Below are 25,953 nucleotides of genomic sequence, written 5' to 3' on the forward strand. Positions count from 1 at the left end.
GCAAAACAGACTCGACTTGGGAAAAATGTAATTTATTACCAGTTAACTCAGAGAGGAGTAATGAGAAATAAAACCAAATCTTAAAACACCTTCACCTCACTCCTCCCTTCTTTCCCAAGCTTAACTTTGTTCCCGATTTCTCTCCCTCCTCTGCCAAGTGGCGCAGGGGACAGGGAAAGGGGGTTGGGGTCAGTTCATCACACTGTTGTTTCTGCCACTCATTCCTCCTCAGGGGGAGGACTCCTCACACGCTTCCCCTGCTCCAGTGTGGGGTCCCTTCTCACGGGAGACAGTCCTCCATGACTTCTCCAGCTTGAGTCCTTCCCATGGGCTACAGTTCTTCATGAACTGCTCCAGTGTGGGTCTCCTCCATGGGGTCTCTAGCAGCAAACCTGCTCCAGCGTGGGCTTCTCTCTCTCCACGGGCCACAGGTCCTGCCAGGAGCCTGCTCCGGTGCAGGCTTCCCACGGGTTCACAGCCTCCTTCAGGCATTCACCTACTCTGATGTGCAGTCCTTCACGGGGTTTAGGCAGATATCTGCTCCCCCGCCCATGGGCTGCAGGGGCACAGCCTGCCTCACCATGGTCTTCACCACAGGCCGCAGGGGAATTGCTGCTCCAGCACCTGGAGCGTCTCCTCCCCCTCCTTCTGCACTGACCTGGGTGTCTGCTCTCTTGCACATTCTCACTCCTCTCTCTCGCTGCAATTACTGCTGTGCAATAACTTTTTCTCTTTCTTAAACACGTTATCGCAGAAGCGCCACCACCATTGCTGGTGGGCTCAGCCGTGGCCAGCAGCGAGTCTGTCTTGGAGCCAGCTGGTGTTGGCTGTATCGGACATTGGGACATAGGGGAGACTTCTAGCAGCTTCTCACAGTAGCCACCTCTATAACTCCCCCCCGCCCCCCCCCCCCCCCCCCCCCCCCCCCCAGTTACCAAAACCTTGCCATGCAAACCCATTACAGTCTTGCTGATCTTCCCCCAGTTTGAAGGTTTGAAACATGAGGGCTGCATTGAAGGATAAGGAAGGAATTTTGCATACGTGTTCGATACCCTGGTGCAAGGCATGAGGCAGGTGAGGGCGCTGGGTAGCGCTGAAGGAGCAGAACCTTCTGCCTCATCTCTGGTGGCTGGTGGAAGCGAGCCCTGGTGTGTGCTGTCCTCCCACCCGTCCCTGCCGCCGTGCCAGAGCCTGCCAGCTGGCACTGTCAGCAGCCCCGCGCTGGAGCTCGCGCCGACCCTGTACACTGCAAACGCCACACGAGACTGCTGTTCTGCAGCCCCTGCTGAGCGTGCTGGAGGCGTCACAGGCAGAACCCACTAAACTTCTCGTTTAATTTAAATTCCCAGCAGAACAACCATGTGTGCGTGCACAAGCATACAGCGAAGGCACGCGTCGATGTTTGCCTGGCTCGCTTGAAAGCCTTTGTGTCAGGGTCTGGCGTGGGCCTTGGTGAGACCCCGGTTGTCACTGTGGGGAAGGGCACCCGGAGCTGCTCCCGACTCAGTGCTTGAAGGGGGAAAGTGAAATTGCAGTTTGGAACATTCATTGAAGCAATTTCAGAGCTTTAGATATTGTGGAAACACATGCTCACCACTCAAACATATTTTTTAATTTCAGTGTGTAATAGTTATTTTTCTCCCTGCAAAATTCCTGGGCTTCATTTTGACTCCATGGTCCTCTGTGTCTGCAGAAGGTGCTGGCAGATGTGCAGTTCTTCAGCATGTAAAAATGCATCATGTATTCCTGTTTTAACATTTTACTGCAAGAGTTAGTGAATCTGAAATACTTTTCCACCTTTTTTCTGTAGTTGATAAGGAGTTGTCTTTATTGCATTACAATGAAAAGGCAAAAATTGTGTAGGCAAAATAATGTTTCTGAGAACAACTTTGAAATCGTAAGCTTCTATTTTAGTCTTGCACAGAAATGGGGGAGGTCATACAATTTCTGAAGCGTTATTTAACTTAACATTTCTGAAATCATTGACTGAAAAAAGTTTATTTAAAACATTTATTTTAATTGCTTACCTGTCCAATGTCTTTCTATAATAACTCCCCATTCTTCTTGAATCAGAAATGCAGAGAGATAGGGTATCCCTTTGCGTGGTTTCACCTTTTTTTTCTTAGTCGTGGGACATTTTGGAAAAGCTTTACCATTTTGTTTCTGAAGTGTAGGCTGGAAATCATGCCTCAGTGTCTGATAAATGCATGCTTTCCATTTTAAGCCTTCTAGACAAGTATTTTTGCAATGCTTTATAGCTTTCTTTTGCCTCCTTAAAATCTTTAATGTTCCTGATGGTAACCTTATGATTGCTTTCTGGCAAATTTTTGTTAAAATCTTAAATCCAGTGCTGCCTGGAAAATCACTCACTTTCTTAACAAGAAAACCCAGGACTGGGCTTTTAGGTTTCTGTCTTTATTTTTCAAAGTCAAACTCTCTTGAACTTGGCAGTAGTTGTAGTTTCTGTTTTACTTTAGTTGCCCACTCCTCTGTGGCTTGTATTTTATGTTTTCAAGTAAAATGTAAAAGGGCTTGGCAAACAATATCAAACAAAGCTATATATTCCAGAAATATTCCAAATCCCATGGATTTTAAGTTTGTGAGGTGCACCATTTTTAAGTTCTGTAATGCAGAAAAATTACATCCTGATCCAACATCATGTATCTTACATGCAGAAAGAAGATGCAAATTTTTTTAAGTACTATAATAGGAGTGAAACCAGCTCCACTTTATTTCTGACTCCTTTTAGATCTAATAATTCCAGTGTCAGATAACTCTTGAGCAAACTTACATGTTTTCTAAACGTTCTCATTCTGAGCTATACTGTGTAATGCCGTTAGGTTAAATTCAGTTATTTCCCTTTTTTGAATAGTTCTGCCCTCAGCAACTCAGACGCTATCGATGTGGGCACTGGCGCAGGCAGCCATATGCAGAGATGCTTGAACTTGTGCTTCATGTGCAGGAACAGAGTACTTCTGCATGCGGGTGTGAAGGCTTGTGGATCTCCACAAAATTAAAAAGCTATGTCAGGGGATTGCATAAAGCAACAAGGAAAGGACTTCTTTTCCTTATCAGAGCTTTATTCTAAATCCATGGTACCCATGAAGCCACTTCTGCACACATTGCAGGGCTCCATACGCCTGCTAAGGTAATTACACCTTCCTCACTGTTGCCTGCTCAAAAATGATATAAATTCTTATTGTTTTGCTACATTTTGGGGTTTACGTGTAAGTTGTACAGAAGAAAAAGGCTTGCCCAGCTTTCTCTTGTTTTTGGAAACAGCAAGGAGATTTGCTGACGGGATGCCTTCATGAGACGTGAGACTACCTTTGCTGGTGATGTTGTATGTGAGCATTTCAGAGGCAGCGTGGGATTGGTCCTGAGACATCTTGTAGCTCAGTGGTGAGGGAGAGGGGGACTTGCAGACTGGCTACCCACTATATTAAACTACTTTTTTTCTTCTTCTTTTTCTTCCAGCCTTCTGACAAGTTCCTTGGGTGGTTTTCCCCCCAGAGTGGTCACGCTGCCTGTCCCGCAGGCGTGCTTTCAGAGGCGCTGCCATGGAGGCTCTGGAGACTTCCTCCACAGACTTCAAAGGGCCTTTTAGAAGTGTCTTGAAATTTAAGCACTTGGACCATTTTCCAACAGCCTTGAAATAGTTTATAATTGACTCAGCTGATTTTTTTTATTTAGTTTTTTTTTAGTTGGGGGTAAGAAGGGCATGGACAGAGTAATTATGTAGCAGTAGTAAAACGTGCAGATGATCCAGCTTCCATTATTGTCCCATCAGTCTATTTGTGCAGTCAGCAGAGGTTGTGAAAGTGTTAAAGACACTCATTACATTGAAGTCTTTGAGTGTCCTAACAGCTTTGGTCACGCATGGAGAGTGCAACCACCTCCATTTCGTGCTGGTGAAGTCATCACATCAGGCTGTGTTTTGTATATATGCCAATACCTACAGTCACAGCAATTATATACAAGCTGCACATGCAACATCCTTTGCAGAGTGACCTGTCACAGCCGCCCCACTGATACCGGCTGAAGCTGTCATGTGCTTTAGTGACTGATAGAGTCATATGGGAAATGTTTTTTAATTGAAAACTCAATTCTCAGAATTAGTACTGCAGTCCAGTTTCTCATGATTACTGGTGCGTGTGTCTCACCTTCACAAGCCATTGTTTCATGGATTAAATCAACTTCCTTCTGTTGACAATTGCGTAGGAAATATTTTTTTCCTGGAATATCTATTTTTACATTGGAAACTCAAAATAAGTAGGTCATACACAGCTTACTGTTTATAATGCTTATATATAAATTTAAAAATACACTAAATTATTTAGTTATGAGGTAAGATGAAACACAAGATGTCAGGGGAAAAAAATCTCATTACCTGCAGTGTCAACCAAGGAAGCTTTGAATTGCTTGTCTTTTAAATTAGTACCCTGCAGCTTCAAGAATGTTTCATATATAAAGTGAGCATACCAACTAGTTTAGATTTCAGATGTAATGTGTGATTAATATGTACTTTAATTTATATTCTCCTTCATTTGCCAAAAATACCCATGCTAGTGCTTTACCTGCATAAACACAAATCATACAAGTATAGCAGGAATTCCTTTGCCTAATTCATATGATTTGTCTTCTTGCTTAATGAAACAACTGTACCCAAAATGACATGAATAACCACACGTCCCTCCAACTCTCCACTTCTTGGAAGACTGAAAGCTTGAATTATTTCATCTCCAAGGGAAGGGGAGAAATTATTCCCTCATGGAGAAAACCTGGAGAAAACAGGCTGCTGTTTGTTCCTGCTCCTTCTTAAACTGAGTCCTGGCAGTTTGACGTCGGTGTTCACGTAGCCACATGGGTCATTTCTTTTCACCATTGACATCACACGTGCTGATAAGGAGACAAGATGGAGGAGGCCCCAAGTGACAGCCTTCTCTTGCACTCCAAACAGCACCTGAGATCCACTTAGCTTGTATCTGCTAGGGGCTGCACGCTTCTTGATGAGACTCCCTAGTTGATGGCACTTGATCTTTATCCATTTTAAGAAGACGAGCAGTGCAAACAGCAGCTTCTGCACTGTGCCCATGGCTGAAAGCAGGTTTGGTAGAGGAGAGGAGCCAGGAGATCTGAGAACTCCACCACAACAGCTGTACTGCATTGCTGAAATCATTCATCTCATCAGAAGTCTATCTCTACTCCATCATCCACCAGTTACGGATGATTAGGGGAAAAAATATAGCACAAGTAAGGTATAATGTAACTCTGCCCCTCACAGAGCCTCCTAGTTTCTGAAAGTAAGAGGCAGATGTCATTTTATATCTGATCCAACATATGTCTGCACCTCCTTTTTCTATGGATCCCTTTTTGCAGCTGATCTTACTGTTGTTCTTTACAACACGTCGAGTAACCATTTCTATACAGGAGTTATGTGCGATGTAGAAAAGTACTTCTTTCTTCAATTTCTTTTAAGTCTACTTCTTGATAGTTTCCTTGAGGTACCCATTTCTCCTGTTTTGTAAAATGGGAAACCAATGTAGCACCACGTGTCTGCTATTGATGATTATATAGAAATCTTACCATATTTTTTGAAGAGAACGTGTCTTTATAAACTTTCAATATACAGAAATGTTTTCACAGGTCTGTTCGCCCTACTGTTACCTCCCTGATACATCTTCTCTAAGGTGAGGAGGCTGCCACTAAGTACACTGCAGGATGGGGCTCACTACGAATTTGTATGATGTTGTAGGTATTCGGATCCTCATTTTCTCCGAATGAGAGCTCAGTATTTCACATTATTCTCTACGAAGGAGATGTTTGAATGCAACCTCTTGGGACAGGTCTTTTCTTCCCTTCTTCACAGAAGATGTGAATCTCTATCATTAATGGATTTGCTCTTCATCCTATGGCTTTTCCCCAACAAAAACATGAGTGAGCTACTAATGACATGCAACCAACTTTGCCAGGACTACAGAAGAGGATTGTCGGAAATTAATCAAAAAGACCATGTAGGTCATAAAGAAAATCAGTGGGGCCCAGGCAATCATTAGCTTCTATGCCTAAAAAATATGTACAGTCTTAGTCCAGCCAAATTCAACATGCATTTTCTAAGCTGTCTTTTTTGCTCATAGGGAACAAGCTGTTTGCATAACCTGGTGACCTATGAAAGCAAGAAAGAGGGAATGCAGGATCCATTTAATCATCAGAAAGGAAGGAAAACATCATGTTCTTAGGAATTTTCTACTTTCTTTTAAAGGATAGTTTAATAGCATGGGTAGTGCACTAGCTGGAGATGTACCTTCAGTTCTCTTCACTGCCGTGGACTGCCTACGTGAGTTTCAGCAAGTCACACTTATTTTATTTCCTCATGTACTAAAATAAGTGTAACAAGAAGGTATGATGCTATGATGTTGTTGATAATCACTCAGTACATGTAAAAATTTGAAATGGGATATTGCCACTGTCGTATACAGAAGAGCAATGAAAATGATCCTACACTCTGGTCTCAAAGTGAAGGAGACAAGGGCTACTGCATATCAAACACCTCATCTAAATGATACGTGGGTAGATGGATGTGTTGAGCCTACGATTTCCATGGCTTTTGCAATGTGTGCATGGTATGTGCTTTGAGAAACAATTTCATCAAAACTGCATCCCTATGCCACTTAGCAGGACCTGCATATGCATGCAAATACGAAAAAGGTGAAATACTTTGTTATTTGCTTTAGGAAAGCAAAATCTCAGATACTGTTGCTTCTGTAAAGTTGTCCTTCTGTAGTATTGCTTTCTGAAATGAATATATGTCTATAATTATTTGTAGTGCAGTTCAATCCTTTAAAGAATTACTTATTTTTGGTTTTTAATTTTTTATTTTGAATTTCCCTGTTCTTTCTCTGGAGCAACTAAAGGAAGATTAATGTAAAACGGCGATTTGCCATCAGTTTGCCTGTGGTTGGGTGCCGGAGAGGTATGATTTTAGGGATAAATAGTCTTCCTTGTTTCTTTTCTTACGAGATAAATTTGGATTAGTAGCATGTCAAAGCCTTCTGCACCTATGACCAAGAGTTTTTTACCTGGGTTTGTGAAGTACGTGAAAATGTCTATTCACTATCTAGTGTTTCATTTATTTCATTTCACATTTAGTAAGTGCATCCATCTTTTTGCATCCATCTTAAATGCTGCGTGTAACATGGACAAAAGGCTTCTGTTATTAAAACCAGGAGGGGAAGTTAAAGCGATTCCCTTGTGTCATGCCATGGTAAAATTTAGAGTATAAATCTCATTATTCACTCTGGAACTGGAACTGGAATGCAGTAGTAGTTTCTATTTTTTAGAAAGAATAACATATAAATTGTATAGAGAGATCTACAAAGGAAAGCTCATTCACATCACAAAATTAAGTCACCTTTTTCGAGCACATTAGCATTTATTTCTGTGAGAGCAAATTACAGATGCAAGTAACGACACAACAATACACAGAAAGGTGAGCTTTCAAAGGCTTTTTTTTTTTTTTTTTTTGAGTCCATACTGGGATTGCTGCTTGCAAGAAACAGAGGTTGTGGCTGAAAGAAGAGGAAATACAGTACTAAATTAGGTTGGTAGAAATGAGAACAGAGCCAGCCTCCATGTTGTCCAATGTAACACTGTTATTGGAGCTTTGCAACCTCCTGAATTTTCATGAACAAAGGAGCACAAGTGTTGTTTGGTGAGGTTCACAGATCTGCACTCCGTCTCCTTCACTCTCCTGAACTCTCTATCCATGCAGCTCGTTTTTCTCAGCCAGAACAAGACTTCATCCTGTGTCTTGCTTTGAAGTTTAAGAAGGGAGCAGCAGCAGAGTTCTGCTCTTAATGCCTTTCAGATTGTCCGGCTCAGCAGTGCCTGGAGCACAGTGGGAGCAGACTGAAGGTTATGTGTGTGTAGCTGAAAGAGAACAGGTTGAGGTTAAAAGGGGGAGCTGTAGGTGGTTTAAATGCCATTTGGGTCCCAAGGTTGCATCTAGGTTCCCCATTCCCCTTTTCCTCCCTGTTCTAGAAGATAAGGTAGTTTTGTTCTATTTTTAAGCTTATTGTGGCTCTCTCGATGTCTGACAGCTGTAACAGAGACTTCCCATTATTATTTTACTTATTTCCATGTATTATAAGTAATGTATTAATTTCTTATTATTTATTTATATACTTACTTTTTATATAAAATAAGTACATAATGGAATATATATATTCCATTGTGATATTACTTGCCACTCTTACCAGATAGCCAGTGCAGCCCATAGCTTTGCAGGAGTCTGCAGCCCAGGTTTTACCAGATTTTGTTAGTCCTGTGTTGGTGGTGTAGGCAGGTAAGTGAGTAGCCTGCTTACCTGAGATCTTTCTAGGATTTACCAGTTAGATTTGCTGGAAACTGTGCAAACACACGGCGTGGGAGCAATACCTGGTGAATCTGTCTCTGAAGATCCACCAGTGGATTAGCCATGCCCTGCGGTTGCTGCGTCAGGATAGAGAACTGGCAAGTTTCCTGCTTTAGGAGGACAGATGAAGGGGAGAAAGGATCACAGGGCAGTCAGGTCACTGAGGTTCAGCTTCATGTGGAAGCCTTGTGATTGAAAGCAGTGCCTGCCTGCAGGTTTGGATGTTGATGTCCAGCTCCTGTGCAATTCGTGGTAAAAACATCGTGGTGACTCAGGGGAGGCTCCAGCAGTGACTTGCCAAATTCTGAGTTAAAAGCAAGCAGTGCCATTTTCTGTAGGACAAAGAGATAAGGTCGGGAAGAGAGGACTCTGTGAAGTTGTGGGTGCACTCTGGTATAGTCTTGAAGAAAGTGCATTGAATTGACTCGTACAGGAAAGAGGATTCATAAAATGACGAAGAAAGTATCAGTCAATGTTTTGGAGGAGGCAAGGTGGTGGTGAGGCTCGGGACAGATCTGTGATACTCTGTGGTCAACAAAATTACGGAGTTGAATTACAGGGATGCATGTTTGGGTTTTATGTATTTTGACTAAGGCCTGTGTCCCACCCTGTAATCTTCACATGTAGCGTTAAATACTTCGGCTGCATTAGGGAAATCATTTCCCTTGGGAAATGAAGGATGCCTTGCTGTATCTCCTAATCATGCACAGCAAGCATCCTTCTTATCTCACTTCTTTCCTTGGCTTGTGTCCTCCCGATCTCCTGTGCTTATAGTAGAAAGAAATTAAGTAAGCCTCTTGATTTACTCTGAGATTAGAAAGAGTGCAAGCAGTACTGCAATACATCTGGTGTTCCCTACTTATACAAGCATAAGTGAACCATGGCCTAGGTGTACATGGAATAAACATAGGCTTGTTGTTCTTTACGTAGAGTCCATGGCCAAGGTCATTCATCTGTCACATGGAAAAAAAAAAAGCAATGGCTCACCAATGACTTCATTGATATGGTATAAATGAATCCAATCACCTTTTTGATTAGGTGACAAAAAGACAAATAAGCAGAGCTGCTTTTTTTCTGTAATTTCTTCATACATATGTATGCAGAGTGTAACTTCTGAAATAAGCCATTGTGCAGTGGCTGACTTCGCAAAATGTGTGATTTTTAAAGGGGTTGTTTGACATTCAGCTTGCAGAGTTGCAGAGGTTAAAGAGTAGAAATGTATGAACAGCCTGATTTATAAAACTCCGAACAAATGTTTTTTCATAGTGGAGGTACAAATGTGCTGTTTGTTATTATGCATTATTTATATTACAGTGGTGCTTAGAAGAGAAAAGTGCTCTTCCAGGCTCTGTGTGACCTAACATGGCTCTGGCAGTGCACTTGAAACTATGGAGTAGGTCAGCACTAAACCGTGATGGTTTCTTGGTCTGAAGAAGTCAGAGTCTCAGTTTTGTAAATTTATATAATTTAACAGAAAGACATTTCAGTGTTTGTTCCTAGGAGCTGTTAGCTCTACAGAAGCTCTTTTGGCAGGTGGGAACTTTACACAATAAAAAAAATGTAGTGAATATGTATTTTTTAAAAATTTAGACTTGTATCCCTGTCGTTCATGCTCCTTCCCTTAGTCAGCTACTATCAGCAGAGGCCCACTGGTCGGTAAAGGTACCTACTCCTGAAGTAATAAAGATACCGTTCCTGAATTCGCCGAAATTTTTCAGGGCATCAGCCAGTCTTACCTGTATATGCCTGCAGTCTATACATAATCACAACCATAGTTGCGGCTTTAGTATCCTCTTGTATTTCGAGCATTTATGAGTCCACAGAGTTAGTGATTTTATACTGTAGCATAATTTTGTGCACAAGGAGTCTCAGAAACCTTTACATAAGGCAAATACTTAAATACCAGTGCAAATGCAAGTTAAAAAATGAAGGACTTCAGAGATTTCAGGAATTTATTCCTCCAGTTTACTGAGATGGGTACTTACTTCACATTGGTGCTCATTGATATCACATTTGATGTGAGTGGTGAGTGTTTCACAGTAATCCTGTATTTGTGCAGAACTCTTGTACAGGAGCAGGCATGTCTACAGAAACCAGTAAATATTTTCTGTGTAGAGGCTTGACTGCATTGCTTTTTAGGTTTAAATGGAAACTGTTCTGGGATGGTTTCTTCCAGTTTCTTAAATAAGAAATAAATTGATGGCTGCTGGGGAGAAGACATGTGGCTGGTCTGTGTTGGACTGCTACATTGTGCTCTCGATCTTTAGTTTCAGTCCCCTATGTTACGTATATATGTATTTGTCTTGCATTTCAGAGAAATAAAGGAAAGACAACTGATTTAAAATCACAGAATACTATGATATTTAGAAATATTTTTACATTAGCCACTACATTAGCCCCTTTTTGGAAAGAAATTGTAGGGAAGGAGAAGGAAGAAGAGTGTGATGTATATGATGTTATTTTTGTTGTTGAAAGATTTGGAACAGAATCCTAACAAGAAACAAGGGTAAAAGGGATTATTTCTTTTATTAGCTAAAGCCTTCTTTCTGATTTTGAGGAAGCAAAAATACATCTTTGTCTTTGCAATCTTTTCAACTGTCTTATTCTGCTGGTTTTAATATTTTCAGATGAGGTAGACTTAGACTGAAGTGGATGTTCAAACCATTCTGCTTCAATCCAGAGGGCGTTTTGAGGTAGCATAATGTCTGAAAAGAACCAATGAAATTGCGCCGTCTGAAAGAAAAAGTGTTTTTCACATCAGAGCCTTTCAAAGTCAGAACTAGGCAGCCAAGGAAAACAGAGAGGGAATTATAAAACAGAAAAAACCAACCAACCAACAGAAGAACTCAGTCCTAATGACAACATAATGATTGATGGTACTAAAATCGCAAGCATCATAAGGAAAGCTTTTATTAATATAGAAGTGTATGTAATATAGAATTAAATAATACATATAATATTATAAATTTTAAAGGAGAAGGCTTTTTGTATTTGGATGTATGAAGTACTCCAAACATGTTCTGTATAGATCTGTATGCTAGGATGAATAATTTTTATTTTTCTTTTAAACCTCTGGCCTTGGACTGCCTGAGTCTTAACCTGACTATAAAATCAGATCTGTTAAGTTTTCTATGATAAATGTAGCTAATATCTGCTTTTGGGAGCTGATAATATGTTGTAAAACCTCACTGTGGTATAAAGGCTTGTATTTAGAGTTTTTTAAATGGAAACAGTCAGGTCAGAAGAGAGATGTGAACACGCGTGTTGGTAGTTGGAGTAGGTGGGCAGCGCTGTGCAGGGCTGGCATCTGGGAGCCATGGACTGGGAGCACTGGGAAACCTCAGGCTAGAGCACTTCTCCCTGTGCCACCTGCTGCCTTGCCTTGCCTGCAGGAAAATGGGCCTGTTTCTGTGGTAGCAGGATGAGAATGATGAACAGCATGGAAAAAATCTGTACCTAAAGCATATTTAAAATCTGGAATTAATTACCTTCCAAGGAGCCAAACGAGGAGGAACTGACAAAAGTATGTCAAATAATGAATGCTGCAGAAGGTATGTCGTGAACTTTTCATTGGAGAGGATAGGGGGATATTTAATTAACTTAAAAGTTGGCAAATTCACATTGAGTGTAATTACATTGTGGAATTAATTCTTCATTGAAAGTTATTGAGGCCAAGACTTCAGCCAAGACTTCAGCAAGATTCAAACCAGGATTCCAGTTTTATTTGGGCAGCAAAAGGTACTCTGGGCTGTAGCAGTGAATCCAGAAGGTTTTTGCAATGTTGTGCTCTGAGGTTTAGGTGAGTCTCTAACAGCTTTTGATCAAATGACACTGTGAGGAGAAGAAGGATAGATTATTTACATTTTCTGTTTCAAACTTTTGACCTTACTCTGTCCTTTAAGTAACTGTAAGTGCTGAAAGACATGAAAGAGCATTGGAAGGGATCCAGTATGACCATTCCTCTTTCTGACATTGGACGGGATCCAGTGTGATCATTCCTGTGTTTCTTACACTCTTGCAGCCATAAAAATAAGTAAATATCTCTTCAGACATCAGAAGCATGAGAAATGACAAAAGCCATTATTTGTCTTCTGGAAGACGCAAAGATGCTGTATCTTTCCATCTTACATGTACAGGTTTTCAGATGCCACTATTTTAATTATATAACTTGGGTGGGAATCACCTTTTAGTTGATGAAAGCATCTAATTCTAGTTGTGCTGTCCATGTTTGAATTATAAAAATGAGGATTGTAGTGAAAACTGAGGTGTTCAGATGGGGAGATAGGCTTTGCAGTGCTACCACGATAAGAAATCATACAGTAGTGGTGACATCAAATGAAAACCATGAGGCATTCCTGTGGGGCCCAGACAGTGAAACTTCTAGACTGTGTGTAGAAGGGAGCAGTTGCGAGGTCTGATGTCAGCCTCAGCTGTGGAAAACCTTAGCTGGACAGCAGCTGATCCATGAGGATGTTAGGATGAGCAATATCTGAGATTGCAGGTGATTAATAAAGGTAAATTAGAAAAAAGATTATAAGCCTTGCGAACATTAAATAGCTTTAATCACTTAAAGACCTTTGCAATGCAGCTCTAGGGTCACCAGTTCTGAGTGTGGCCAGCCAGTGCTCAAGTAGTGTGTGGGCACCTTGACATGGACACCCATGACCTGAAGCAGAGCTGAGCAGCTGATGATTTGCGGGGTAGAAAAGAGTGAAGATCACTGAAAATGTGATTTTGACACAGCCTTACAGCATCAGAGTCCACTGGAAAGAAAAAGAGAGCAATGAGTAAAATATCAAGTCTGGGTAAGAAATAAGTGGAAGAAAATAGAAGCATGGCCTGTGCCTAGTATGTCAGGGTACTGAGTTATTTCCTAAGCATTACCTGGGCCACCAGCTGGTCTGCATGGGTGTATTCCTTTGCTGATGTGGACTTTCAGTCAGAAGAGGTCTGCTTGGGTGTATGGATCTGCTTGTGTAGGGCAGCAAGCAAAGGTACAATTCAGCTGATACTTCATCCATGACTTTGTCAGGTGTAAGTGGAGAGTTGTCCACCCATGTTGGGCACTCGGATCAGCAGCATTTGGGGGCAAACAGATGGTTGAAGTCACAACTGCAGGACTGAGGATCTTGGATTTCAGTGTACAAGTTTGAAGGCTGATATCCATGTGTGCATGTTGGTCACAGGCATTTCTGTCCAAAACAATCTGTGTGTCTGTGCTAATTAGCCAAAAAGTCAGTAGTTTGTGTGTATTTACAAAAGGTTGTAAATCCTACCTTAATTCTTGCATTCTTGATTTCTTAAAAAATGGCTACTGTCCCAGGCTCTGCTAGTCCTATTTCCCAGCTAGGACTTAATAACAGAGTATTAAATGAAGTCTCTTGTTGTTTTTCTGCATGTTAAGTAGTCTTTATCGGCACCTCTAAAGTATAGCTGTATTGCAACTGTAAAAACAAATGGTCTGATGGCTTTTGTAAGGTATGTTATTGGTGTTCCTTCAGTGCTCAGGCTGGCGTGTTTGCCAGTTTATTTACTGATTCACAAAATGAAGTAAGCTGCAATGGAAATTCCTGCAAACCAGTGAATTAAGAAACATTTGTGATAATTACTAGCTACCTGTCAGCTTGTGACAATTGAAGAACAGGAGAAGAACAGTATAAATTTTGACATATTGGTACAAATATGCATTCATGGGCTTTCTCAAAAAGTTTTACTTCCAAACCATCAGCTCTTTCCATGAAAGCCAAACTCAAGTGCTGAACTTTATCATCATGGGAAATGACTTTGCTAGCACCTGCCCGTTAGAAAGGCATGGATAGTTTTGATTTCCAGTACAGATGAAAATGAACACTACTCAATAAAAGTTTGCTTGCTTTTATTTTATTAAGTATAGCTATCATTTAATTCCGGCTTCTCTTTTAAAAGAACTCTGTATTGCATGAAAGGATGTAACAAAGATGTGAAAGCAGTTGCTTCTTTCAGGTTTGAAATATTTTATTATTTTTGAAATCTGAGGGAAAAGGCTACAGAAATCACAGAATAACCTCATTAACATACGCAATAAATCATGAACTCAGAACTGAGGAATAAAAGAAAATCTTTGCACATCAGCTTACCGCAGCAAATTTCTGTGTCTTGATCAAGAGTAGTTGTAAGCTGGAAATGGAGAAAAATGCAAAGGATGAGATTATGGAGATCTGATTCTCCAACTGCACAGAAGTGTGTGCCTCAGACCTAGCAGAAACTTGCAGATTTCCAAGTGCCATATTTCACAGGCACTGGAGGGCAATGCCTCCTATGAGAACAGCTGCTGTGTGCTAACATCAGTATGAGCTGTCACATTAGGTCTGTAATAATGTCACGGACCTTTAGGAGCCTTCAGAGGTGCTATAGCAGGGAAAAAATGGAATTGTCAAATATTGTGAAAGCTGTGGAGAACAGGGACATAGTTTGTGTCTTGAGGTAATTGAAAGTATGCAACTATTTTTCGAGTTGCTTTGCAGTCTTGAGAGAGTAGGATCTGAGTCACCCTTTGGATAATAGAATTCCCTTAGTAAAAGGATGCATATTTTCAGTGCTTCATAAACACTTTTCCCACATAACAGAACAGCGAGCTGCTTTTGGGCTTTTCTGTTCTTTTAGTAACATGCTTGGAATCGAGTTGAGTAACCAGATGATGTTAATTCATCTTGCCGTTCGAGGTCCTTCTGGAACAAAGTGGGAAAATGACATGAATATATTTTAGGTTATTTCTTTTAAGAGTGGAATTTCAGTACTTTGTTTCATACAGAAATTATGCTAGTGACAGTTTTCAAATGTAGTTTTTTACATAGAATGCTGAAGTGATCTGGGTACCTTATTAACATGTATTGCAGTTCATGTATTGCGGATGCCTTTAAATAGCTTGTTGTTTTATCGTATTTGGCTGTTGGATCAAATCAGCTGCCAACAAAATGTATTTTAAATTATCAGCCTAATATAATAAGTATATATTATAGAAATAATATAATAAATGCAGCATTTGCAGGCTGTAAAATAAGGTTTAATTTTTTTGATTTCTTGGGACCAGAGAAGGATTTCATTACTCTGCACTACCAGGACAGGCATATTCTAATATGTTCTGCATACCTCTTCCTTAGTTTGGAGGCCCAGATTTGGTTAAAATACTGAACTGGGTTTTCTTTGAATTGCAAATTAATTGCAGTGAATATTTAGTTATTTCAGGTTAGTAGGAAAATAAATACTTCTAGGAACTGTGCAATTTAGGAAGCCTTTATATTTTTAGAAACAGTTTGAATAATGCTTGTTATGTATTAATAACGGAAGAAAAACTCAGTTTAATTTTTGAAGTACACAACTAGATAATATCAGTGCTGAAATGCAAAAAGCGAAAATACTGATGGGGGAAAGTCCAGTGGTAAGAATTTGTAATTATCAAACAAAAAGTGGCATTACGAGATTTATGAGTCGTGATTAGTAATGATGTTTAGGAATAGGAAGAAGTGATCTGAGCCATGTGTCTTAATTTCAGTGGAATGGGATACTTTAGGTGCATTTTGAAGGAAATTTAGTGAAAGACAGGGAGGTAAATGGAAAATCTGATAAAATACAGCCAGAGCGATCTTTGATAAGCCTGATCTCTTTCTTTCTTAAGATAGCTCACTTTTTTAGACAAGTGAAGTTTGTCGACCTGGGAGCTGGGAAAGCCTCTGGTACAGCGTTAAATGGAAAATAATTATTTCAAGCCAAAAAGATGCAGATCAGTGGAAAAATTGCAAAAAAATGTAAAGAGGATGCTATAACAGCTTGGAAAAAAAAAAGAAATCCAGCTGAATTTAGTTCCAGATGGAACTAAATTATTTCTGGAAGAGTTTGACATGCTGTCCTGCAATACAGGGGACTGGACTCAGTGACGCAGAAGTTGCCATGTACTTGTCTGACACCTTTTAAGACCTCCTGAAGGATAAGGTTAGTAAAATGGGAGGTCAGTTTTTACTCAAATGAAAGTGAGCAGTGAGGTTTATGAATAAAAGTGTAGTCCTTCCCTCCACAATGCTTCTTCAGTGAAGGCATCACTTTCAGGTTGCTCCCTTTATTCCGCGGGTAGCCTCCGTGTTCTTTCTCACCAGTCAGCAGTTTGCCGCCGACCTGCACTGGGACAGAGGCAGTACTTCAGGTGATCTGCTTTGGAGCTGGTGCCTAATGTTGTGCTGAAGTGAAGTTCTGAGCCATGGACAGGTTTCCTTGGAAAGACAGCATCAGTATGTACGTACTACGATATTACAGTTCAGAAATTTCTGAGTCTATTTCTGTCTAGCAGTAATACCAGAATTACTTTTCAACTGCGTGAGAGATAGAAGAAGAGTAACACAATTTCATACCTGTTTTGGATTATTTGGACTGTGGGATATGGGTCAGAGAATGTTGATTAGATCCTAAAAATGCATCTGAATACTAACTCTTGCTGTGTCTAAGTAGTAAGTGCTCTTCTGCTTAGTGAAACCTGTGTAGCCAGGTAAGATAGCATTAGGGTCCATCACAGCAAATTTATCAAGAATGTAATTGAAAGCCAAGAAGAAATACTGTGGAAAGAGATGTGGGGTTTGGAAATTTACATGACTTATTCTGTGCTTTTCACCATCTCCAGCCTGTCTCTCAAAATGCAGCTGGAGAAGATGCTTTTATTTAATGCACGTGTTAGAGCTTGTAAAACTAAACTCCCTTTCTCCTCCAGCGGAAATCTGAAGCCACATCTCACCTCTTAAGTAAATCCATCAATAACCATCTTTCAGAGGGCATTCTTAGAAGGGAATGCTAAATAAAGTCGTTTTATTTTGCACAGAATAGTTAAAAATCTGCTGAGCCAGAGAAGGTGTAAGCAGCTGCTTAATGTTGTTGCTAGAGCACTCATCACTCAGAGGAAGGGTGTTCGCTTCTATCTGCTGTTCTTGCATAGCAGGATGTTGGACTGGGTGTCTGAGGGGATCATTCCCTTTTGTATGCTTTTGAAATTAATATATTTCTATACTGTAGATTTTTCTTTTGTTTTGTTTTGAAAGAAACTGAAGTTACTTTACTCTTGTTTGGAAGCTTGAAAAAAGAACCAGAGTTACTGGGGGCTGGAATGGAGGTGACAGGGGTGTGGGTTAGGTTGTTGTGAGGATTGCTTATCAGAACTCGTAGATGTCCAGAGGTTTTCTCGAGCATCACATGATGTGGTTCACATTAATTACACTTGGGCACTCTGGGTTTGTGATAGGGCTATGTCTCAACTGTTGGAAATATGAAAGCAGATGATGGGTATATCAAGCGTTTATGGGCCGTAGGCATTTATGATTCTTGAATGCTGGCAATGGAGTTTGAGACTGAGGGGGTTGAATTGAAAGTAGTAGGAAGTAACTTATTAACTGGACTTAGTAAATGAAGTGCTACCATTTCGAGATGAAAATGTGAATATTGTCATGGAAGACACCTATGTTCCCTTCTTAAATGATTACTTTTTTTTTTCTTCAAAATCTTATGTCTCATGTAACAAAACTAGAACGGTAGACCAGGTTATTGAGCTCGATAATCTCCCAAGTGATGCGTTTTTAAAGACATTATGGTCACTCAGCATAGTCATTACGGTAATTCAAGTCCCTGTTCACAAGTACTTACATCTCCTCAATATTCTTCCACAACCATTAGCGGTCTTCTAATTGTTTGAAAAGGAGTGTTCCTGCTTCAGTTTCCCCATGGTAGTTAAGAAATCTGGGCTTTTCTGTGTTTGCATCCAGCTGTCAAAGTATGTGGAAATTTGCATTTGCATGAAGGTGGTTTTTTTTTTTTTGCCCAGAAGAGGTTCTATTTTTACAAAAACTGTGGGAAGAGATTTGGACGTTTGACATTCTAATACTATAGTACAACTGCTCTAAATACCTATTTTTTAAATCAGTGGATATCTTTAACCCACATTAGGGTAAAATAAGATTATTTCAGGTAGTGCTGAAACACTTCTATTATTGACTAGCATAACTAAGCTCAAACACAAAAGCTTTATAGTGCACCTAAATCAAAAGGGACAGAGTTGCAATATATCAGGTAAAAGCCATTCTTTTTATTTTTTTTCCAGCATATGAAAACAGGAGTTCCAGATTTCTGTTCTGAATTGAAATTTGGGAAGAGCTCTGCGGTTGTACTGTGTTGCATCAGAATGCTAGAAGCAGAATGATGGATGATGGATTTAGAAATCTGTTGCTTTTTAGAAGATCTGCATTCTCTTCCAAGAATATTAACCCATTTGGACTTTTTTGGTTAAACTTAGTAAGGGCCAAACTAATGAAAAATATCTAGCTAAAAATACAAGGCACAAGAAGATTTATTTTCATAGGCTGCTTCCTAGAGAAGTGGCAAAATAAGAAATTTCACTATTAAACAGTGTTATCATTTTACTTAGAGATTGCACGTTTTTCCTTTTGGAAAGCCTGGATATATTTTTCTGCCCAGAGGAGCAAATATGCTTACAAATTTGTTCGGATAATATATTCTTGATTTTGTTTCATACATCTACTATATGTTCCTCCTTTATGATTCCTCCTCCTCCTCTTGTTTTTTTTTTTCCCCAAGATATTTTCAAGGCTGGGAAAAAATCGGGACACAGATTTGCAGTACCCAGCGCAGCGCAGCTTTTATGGAAATGTCTGATTTGCTCTGAACTGTAAATTCTAAATAATGATAAGTGGAATTACTGCTGTAATTATCTTTCTTTAGGGAACATTTCTAACTTGAAATATAAAGCCTGTCTATTAAATAACATTTACCAGGAATGTTTCCTTAGGCATACTTTTCAGAACTGTATTTTATTTTTATCTTGAGGAGGATCTGACTCTGCATGGGTAGCGTTAGAGACAAGGAGAATAACTAGAACAGGCAAATGCCTCATAGGCAACAGGAAAGCAAGTGGAGAGATGAAAGATGAGCTTCCAACAGCTGCAAAAAGCATATACACTTCAAGGGTGCCCTATGAGCCTTATAAAGCAATAAAGGAAGGAAAACAACGTTATGAAGGGTCCTAACAGCCATAAAATTCCAAAAATGGCAAGGATTGCTTTCATTATATAAAGTGTTCGTTAAAGCTTTAAATAATGAAATAAACTCTTGACACTGAGAATGGAAACCTTCACTGTTCAACCAACCTCTGTTTACTTTACAATAATCCAGGCCATAAAAGTAGTGCCGCACCAATACTCTGTCCTGGGGGAGCTCCGGGATGCCCGAGGACCACACAGTTCTCCGGCTTCAAAGGAGCGGGGTCTCCAGCAGCACGCCTGGCCCCTGGCCTGCCGCCACGCCGCTGGCAGCCGCCGCTGGTACTCACCTCGGCTGAACGGTAGAAAGTCTGAGTCAGAAAATCCCCAGGATTGTTTTCATTGGCTTCAATTAGGTGTTCTGAGGTTCTTTTTTGTGGAGTTTTTTTTGCTTTCTTCTTTCTTTCGAAGCCCAGGCATATTTTGGGTATTGGAAAAATGTGCTGAAGACTTTGGGACCAGAAAGTAAGTGGGGAAACTCATTAAGGGGTCTTCCGGGATTCAAGGTGGAGATACTCAAAAATGTCTTCTATGTATAGTGCTTTACTACTCACTAACTTGTTTAAAAATGTAGAATTTAAATTAAAACTAAGAACTTAGCAGATAATACAGCAGTTAATTAATTTGTCTACCAAAAGAATGGGAAGTATTTATATTGAACAGGAATACTTTCAAATTTCAAAAGACCTTGTATTTGTGCAGTGCTAATATAGATTGCCTTAACTGTTAATAGCATAATCTGTTTGACTATTTTTTCCTGAATTAGAAGCCACTTTAGAAAACATTATACTGTAAGGTACACATGGAGCACTCTTCCTTATTGTCACTGAAATTCAGCCATTTTCTGCTTTGCTTGCAACATACAAGAACAAGATGTATCCTTGGGGGAAAAAAAAAAGAATTCAGCTATATGTGGGGACACCTTTGAGCTACAGTGAACTCCCCTTAAAAGCACTTAAGCAGTACTGTAGTTTATGATACTGTTTACAGTGAAAGTGTGGGATCCCATTAATTTTTCTGTCCATGCCATAGTTTACCATTTGTTTCTTCGTCAAGTTCTGAGTAGTTCTCTAAGCTGCTGCTGAGGTTAAACATCTATTTTAAAAGACATTAGAAAAGAAAACAGCTCCTGATATCTATTTTTGTGTAACGCATGTACGTGTTACATGAAATATATTTGTGCAGTTTTGGTATCTCTGTGCTTGCACCATCCAAAATGAAATCCTTTGTCTCTTGGCATATTTTTGGGAGACCAGACAGGGAGACTGTCTGCATCATGAGTGGGAGAAGTAAATGAGTCACAGTTCTCTTTATGAGGAGCTTTGTTTCATTCAAATCCCTCTTGCCAAGATGCTGACACTGAATTTGAGTCATCAGCAATAAACAAGTCGTACAGAAAATTGAATCTTTAGAGGGTAGAAAATCATGGGCAAAGGAAAGGCACTCACCGGCGAGCTCTCTGTTAGTCTGTGTTTGAGAGGAGTTATTGATTGCATTATTTCCCATGGCAGATTTTTCCGTAAGTGCCTTAAACTAATTCAAAGCCCCAGTCTGAAATTTAATTTCAAAACATGCATGTGTAGTGAAAACCAGCAGCATCAGTCAGGCTCCAGGATCACTGAACATGAAAATGAGTTTTCAGTGCACTAAACAAGGTGATTGTAGTCCCTGGTTTTATCATTAGCTTTTCACCTGTGCTGTGTCCTAAAAGACTGAGATCAGTAAGAAGTACTGGCATCTTCCAGGAAGAAGGAAAGATTTGGTGAAATTTATCTGGTCTTGGGTTTGGTTTAGTTTGTTGGGTTTTTTCCTTTGGTTGGTTTGGTTTGGTTTGGTTTGGTTTGGTTTTCCCCCTGTATAATACAATTGTGTTTTGCTTGAATAAATTTACTTTATATATCATGGTAGTAGTCCATCAGGGCTGGACGTGATTGTGTTCAGGAAGTGATAATCGATCAGCTAATACATATTTCAGTTGAAAAGGAAACTCTTATACTGTCTTGACTTTAAGTGTTTTACTTTAATGAAAGTAGCACAGCACCTTATTTGTCTATGGTACCAGCATTTCTAACCACTCTCAGCTTTTGAAGTTTACATGCTTTAAAGAAGGGTGGTAATGTACAGTTATTTTTCATGTGGAAGTATTTTCACATTTAATAACCCTCCCATAAACAAAATGCTTTTTAGTCAATATTTTGCTGATTACCTAAAATGTGCTTTTTATTATTTTCATTTTAAGGTGTAATTCCCTGATACAGTCTAGGACATGACATATAAGTGGATGGAGCTGCCTCCTGGAGGCAGGAAACGAGATAGAATAATGTGAACAACTTCAACTTCTACAGGCATTCCTTACTCCTCAAATGTCTTGTACAACATGGGGTATCCCAAGGGGCTGCCTAATGCCTAGAGTTCCTTCCTCACTTGTGATGAGTGTGTGTGCTGTGGTTATGTTGCTCTGACCCACCTCCCCCAGCTTTGCCCCATCATCTTTAAAAAAAAGGGAGAAATCTACCACTGTTGAAGGAATAGAAAAATACAGTAAATGTTTGAAGAAAATAGAAGGTATAATGCAAACAGTAGCAGTTGTGGAGAGCATAGTTGAATGAACTTACACTACAGCATGGCTTTGCTAAATATAGCTACAAAATACTTGTCTGTGAGTGCCAGTGTAGGAGATCATTGCCATCTGCAACTTGGGAAGTTGCAGAAACGGGCACAAATCAGAAATAAAAAGATGGCAGTAGGTGCCAGAGCCCTGGTTCTGTACTCACTCAGGCAGCCTTCTTTCTTGTTGGTATGGGTGGTCTTTCATTTGCTTAGTCCTTTTCATTGCAAAAGTGGCATTTCCCCTCTCATACCTGAAGAGACTCTGGAAGACTAGAAATAAGAAATGAACTTGTTTTGTGGAAAGAGATCAGTGTGCTGCGTGTCTGTTGTTCAGCAATCCTTGAAAATCAGTTTTAAATATGGATGGGGAAAAAGTCAGGGTAAAGTTTCCTCACTATTAGTGAGTCCAGACCTCTCAGGCTTGTGCTTTGCATTCCCGCCTGACCCTGGGATGCAGTACCCTCCAGGGTGTACATCTGTGGTCCTCTGATGGTGGAAGCCTGTCAAATCACTAGTGGAGGTGAGGAGGAAAAGAGCAATATGTCTAGAGGAAAAAAACCTGGAGGACACTGATGCCAACAGGAGGCTGAAATCCTTGGGTGCAGTGAAGTGAATGCAGTCTGGGAGGAAGGAGGAGGGCCTGGGGACCAGCTGTGGGATGAAGCTGAGGAGTAGTGGAGCAGGGCACAGCGCTTGGGAGCAGAGCCAGGGCCAGGGGATGGTGCAAGAGCCAAGGAAGGAGACAGGCAGACAGAGCAGAGGGCTGCAGGGAGCTGCTAAATGGCAGTGCCACCTTTCAGCTGTCCAAGCTGTTATGTGATGGTGTCTTGTCCCAGGGAGACCCTTCCCCAAAGCTTCCTGCAGCCACATGCTCCTTCTGCTCCTGCAAGTCCTTAGTGCTGGAGTCTTTTCATCGTCCCTCCATCCATGGCCTGGCCTTTTTCATGTTATCTGCCATCAGCCTTGTCCCCTGCTCATACTGGCTTGCCTCCCAGAGCTGTTCTGTGCAGGGCTACAACATAGCTTGGAAATGCCACACGAAAGTAGGCAAAGGTATCATGAGAAGAAAGCTAGAGAGTGGTACAATGAGGAGATCTGAATGTGGAGGGGCTTTGAAGGGTTTGTTCATGGAGTAAATAGAAAAAACAGCATGTACTGTCTGCTCAAGAGACCCTTTTCCCTCCTGTCTTTGAGGTGGACTTCAAATGCACGCAGCAAAGTCCTGAGAGTCTGCTGGCTTTTCCAGAGAAGAAGGGTTAATTAAAAAGTGAAAGGTAGCATAAATCCTGTATTCTCATGGCAAGGAAGTACAGTTCATGTAATCCTGTTGGCATTCTCCAGTAGCCCAGCCTAAATTCAGTATTGTACTGTGGAAGAGAATGAGTTAGGTGGACCTAACTGAAAAGGGGTTTGTTCCTCATATGATACTTGTAAAACTATTGCATTAATTTGCAAAGGAACAAAGACCAGAGGTCTTAATACTGTGTTTAAAAAGCTGAATGAATGGTAATTGATGATAAGAGCAGAGTTTAAGCTCACTTAACTTTTGGTGAGCTGTGTTTAGTATGTATTAGGAGCTTACACAATGAGTTCAACATAGCTTTGAAATGAAATAGTTTTGCATATATTGTAATAATAATGATAATTCAGTTATTGTTCATATTCTGAAGTCAGTCTACCTGAAAAAATGCAAATTAATACAAATACCATTAATTCTGATAAATAAAGCGGGTTTGTGTACTTCTTCAGACTATATAATACGATAAACTTCCTTCCACCTCAGAATAGTAATAGTGATAGTACAGTGAAAATTTTGGTGATTTTGTATTTTGCTTTTACATGTTTTTTGGATTTGGTAACCACTGCACTGACAGACATGATTATAGAAATATTAGTGATAATTCTAAATGATTTTGCTGTTTGCTCCTGGAGGTTGAAGTATTTTCATACTAAATTGTCTCAAAAATCATTTTATTGGTGATTTTTTGACGGAAACAGCAGTCTGGGGGAGGAGTCACCATTGTTCCTTCTCAGAATAATTCCTTTATGTGGTGAACTTAAAAGATTGAGTCTGGATGCTGATCTTAATGAAAAGTTATTATTGACAGGAGATAACTCTTGGTAGTTACCTTGTCCACTTTGATGTCAAAGAAATACTTGTCCTCTGCATTTCTTCCCACTACAGACACTATAGGATTAGAAACTAGAGGAAGAAACTTATATTGCAGGAATGAGTGCAGGTTCCATGAGCGATGTCTAGAATGTGTAGTTTGCAATATCGATTTATGTGTGTATGTACCTCCACGTGTGTGGAAGGGTAACCGAGTTAAGCACGTGTTGTTAATAGTTTCAGGGCATTGCCAACTTGCACATCCCACAGTGGAGCTGTGATTCTCCGTAGGGTATCTCTGTTCTCCTTTAAGAGCTATTTTAAACTAATAAAATCAAATTTTTACTCAAATTAAGATGTGTCTAGAATGCATAACAATTTGGTATTGATGAGCACAGTAAATTAATAGCAATGTGTTTAGCAAAACTTTAAAAGAAAAAATCATTTGTATTTTATAATTTTCAAATATAAATAAACACTTTTTTCATTAAAACATTTTAAGTAGTATCTATAGTTACTGTCTGGTTTTTGAGAAGCTGATGATTACAATGGAGAGGGAGCTTGTTTCAGTTGTTTGAACACATGCCAGAAGTATTCAAAATAGTGAAACAGGGAAAAAAAGTGCTTGAAGAGTCAATGGGTTTGAACTTTAAAGGCTTAGGTCCTCTTGCCAAGTCTGCCACTTCTTCCCTGGGTAAATAAGGGACGGTTATCATTTGAAGTGCTTCACTCTCACTTTCCTCATTTAAAAACACAAATATTTTAGTTGACTTCTTTTGTAGAGCAGTTTGAGATATGGTATTTAGGAGGATAGGTGTTATTTTAAGCATTGTTTTTTAACCAGGAGCGAGAGGTTGGATCAGGATACTGGCAAAGAGCCTTGGAGAATTTTGTCTCCTTATTGCCTATTGGAACCAACCCCATGTAAAGGTCTTTCATCAAGGAGCAAAATTTGAAGGTGTTTTCATGTAGTTACTGATTTCAGACCAACCCACAGGAAGCTCTATCTATACATTGGTGCTAATTTAGCATCCATTTACCACATTTTTGAGATTTAATTGGAAAGTCAGACAAAGAGTCTTTATGCTACTATTTTTTAGTGGATCTGTGGAAGACTTGGTTTGGTTTGGTTTTCTTCCTCTCAGCACTGCTTAGAAATCAGCTAAAACATTTATATTACGGTAATGATATAGCAGCAGTCTCAAGTCTTTTGTGCCTTGCTTGATTAGAAAAATCCCATTAATGATAGAAAATGTTAATCAGCGATGTGTTTTCCCAGCCACCACAGGCCCATGCACTCTATATAATCCATTGTTTATTAGCTAATGAAGGTCATTGTAGCTTTTGAAAGCTTGTGTGACAGCATCTCAAAATGGTTTTAAAACTCTGTGCTGCTGGACTCCGGTGATGGAATAAATCAAGGCTGGGTATTTACTTGTCAGAATGGCTCTGGCGTAAATGAGTTTTTTTCTGTGTGGAATGTTCATACTGTGCTTTTCATTTGTTCATTATAATTGTCAAGACAGACAAACAGTGCAGTGGTGGCTAAGCTGATGGTGCTGCCATTAAGCAGTTAGACACTGTCTTTATCCACGTCTTATTGATTTTCTTTTTCTTTTCTTGGCAGGTGACATCACACAGAAGGGATATGAAAAGAAAAGATCAAAATTAATTGGGGCCTACCTGCCACAGCCTCCCGGTACGTGTATCTGTGCTTGCAATATATGAAGATGTCAAGCGTACTGATAGTTGCC

General features: G+C 40.0%; 1 protein-coding gene across 3 annotated transcripts in view; it reads left to right on the forward strand.

Annotated features, from left to right (window-relative positions):
- Window positions 1-25,953, forward strand: part of DIP2C (DIP2 acetate--CoA ligase C (putative)) — a 319,080-nt gene that overhangs the window by 147,170 nt on the left and 145,957 nt on the right. For all 3 annotated transcript variants that reach the window (XM_086467405.1, XM_086467406.1, XM_086467408.1), the window contains exon 2: window positions 25,827-25,898. In XM_086467405.1, the coding sequence (XP_086323531.1) occupies window positions 25,827-25,898 (72 nt within the window). The remainder of the gene's footprint in view (window positions 1-25,826; window positions 25,899-25,953) is intronic.

This window comes from Leptosomus discolor, chromosome 6, assembly GCF_034619465.1.
Source record: "Leptosomus discolor isolate bLepDis1 chromosome 6, bLepDis1.hap2, whole genome shotgun sequence".
Taxonomy (NCBI): domain Eukaryota; kingdom Metazoa; phylum Chordata; class Aves; order Leptosomiformes; family Leptosomidae; genus Leptosomus; species Leptosomus discolor.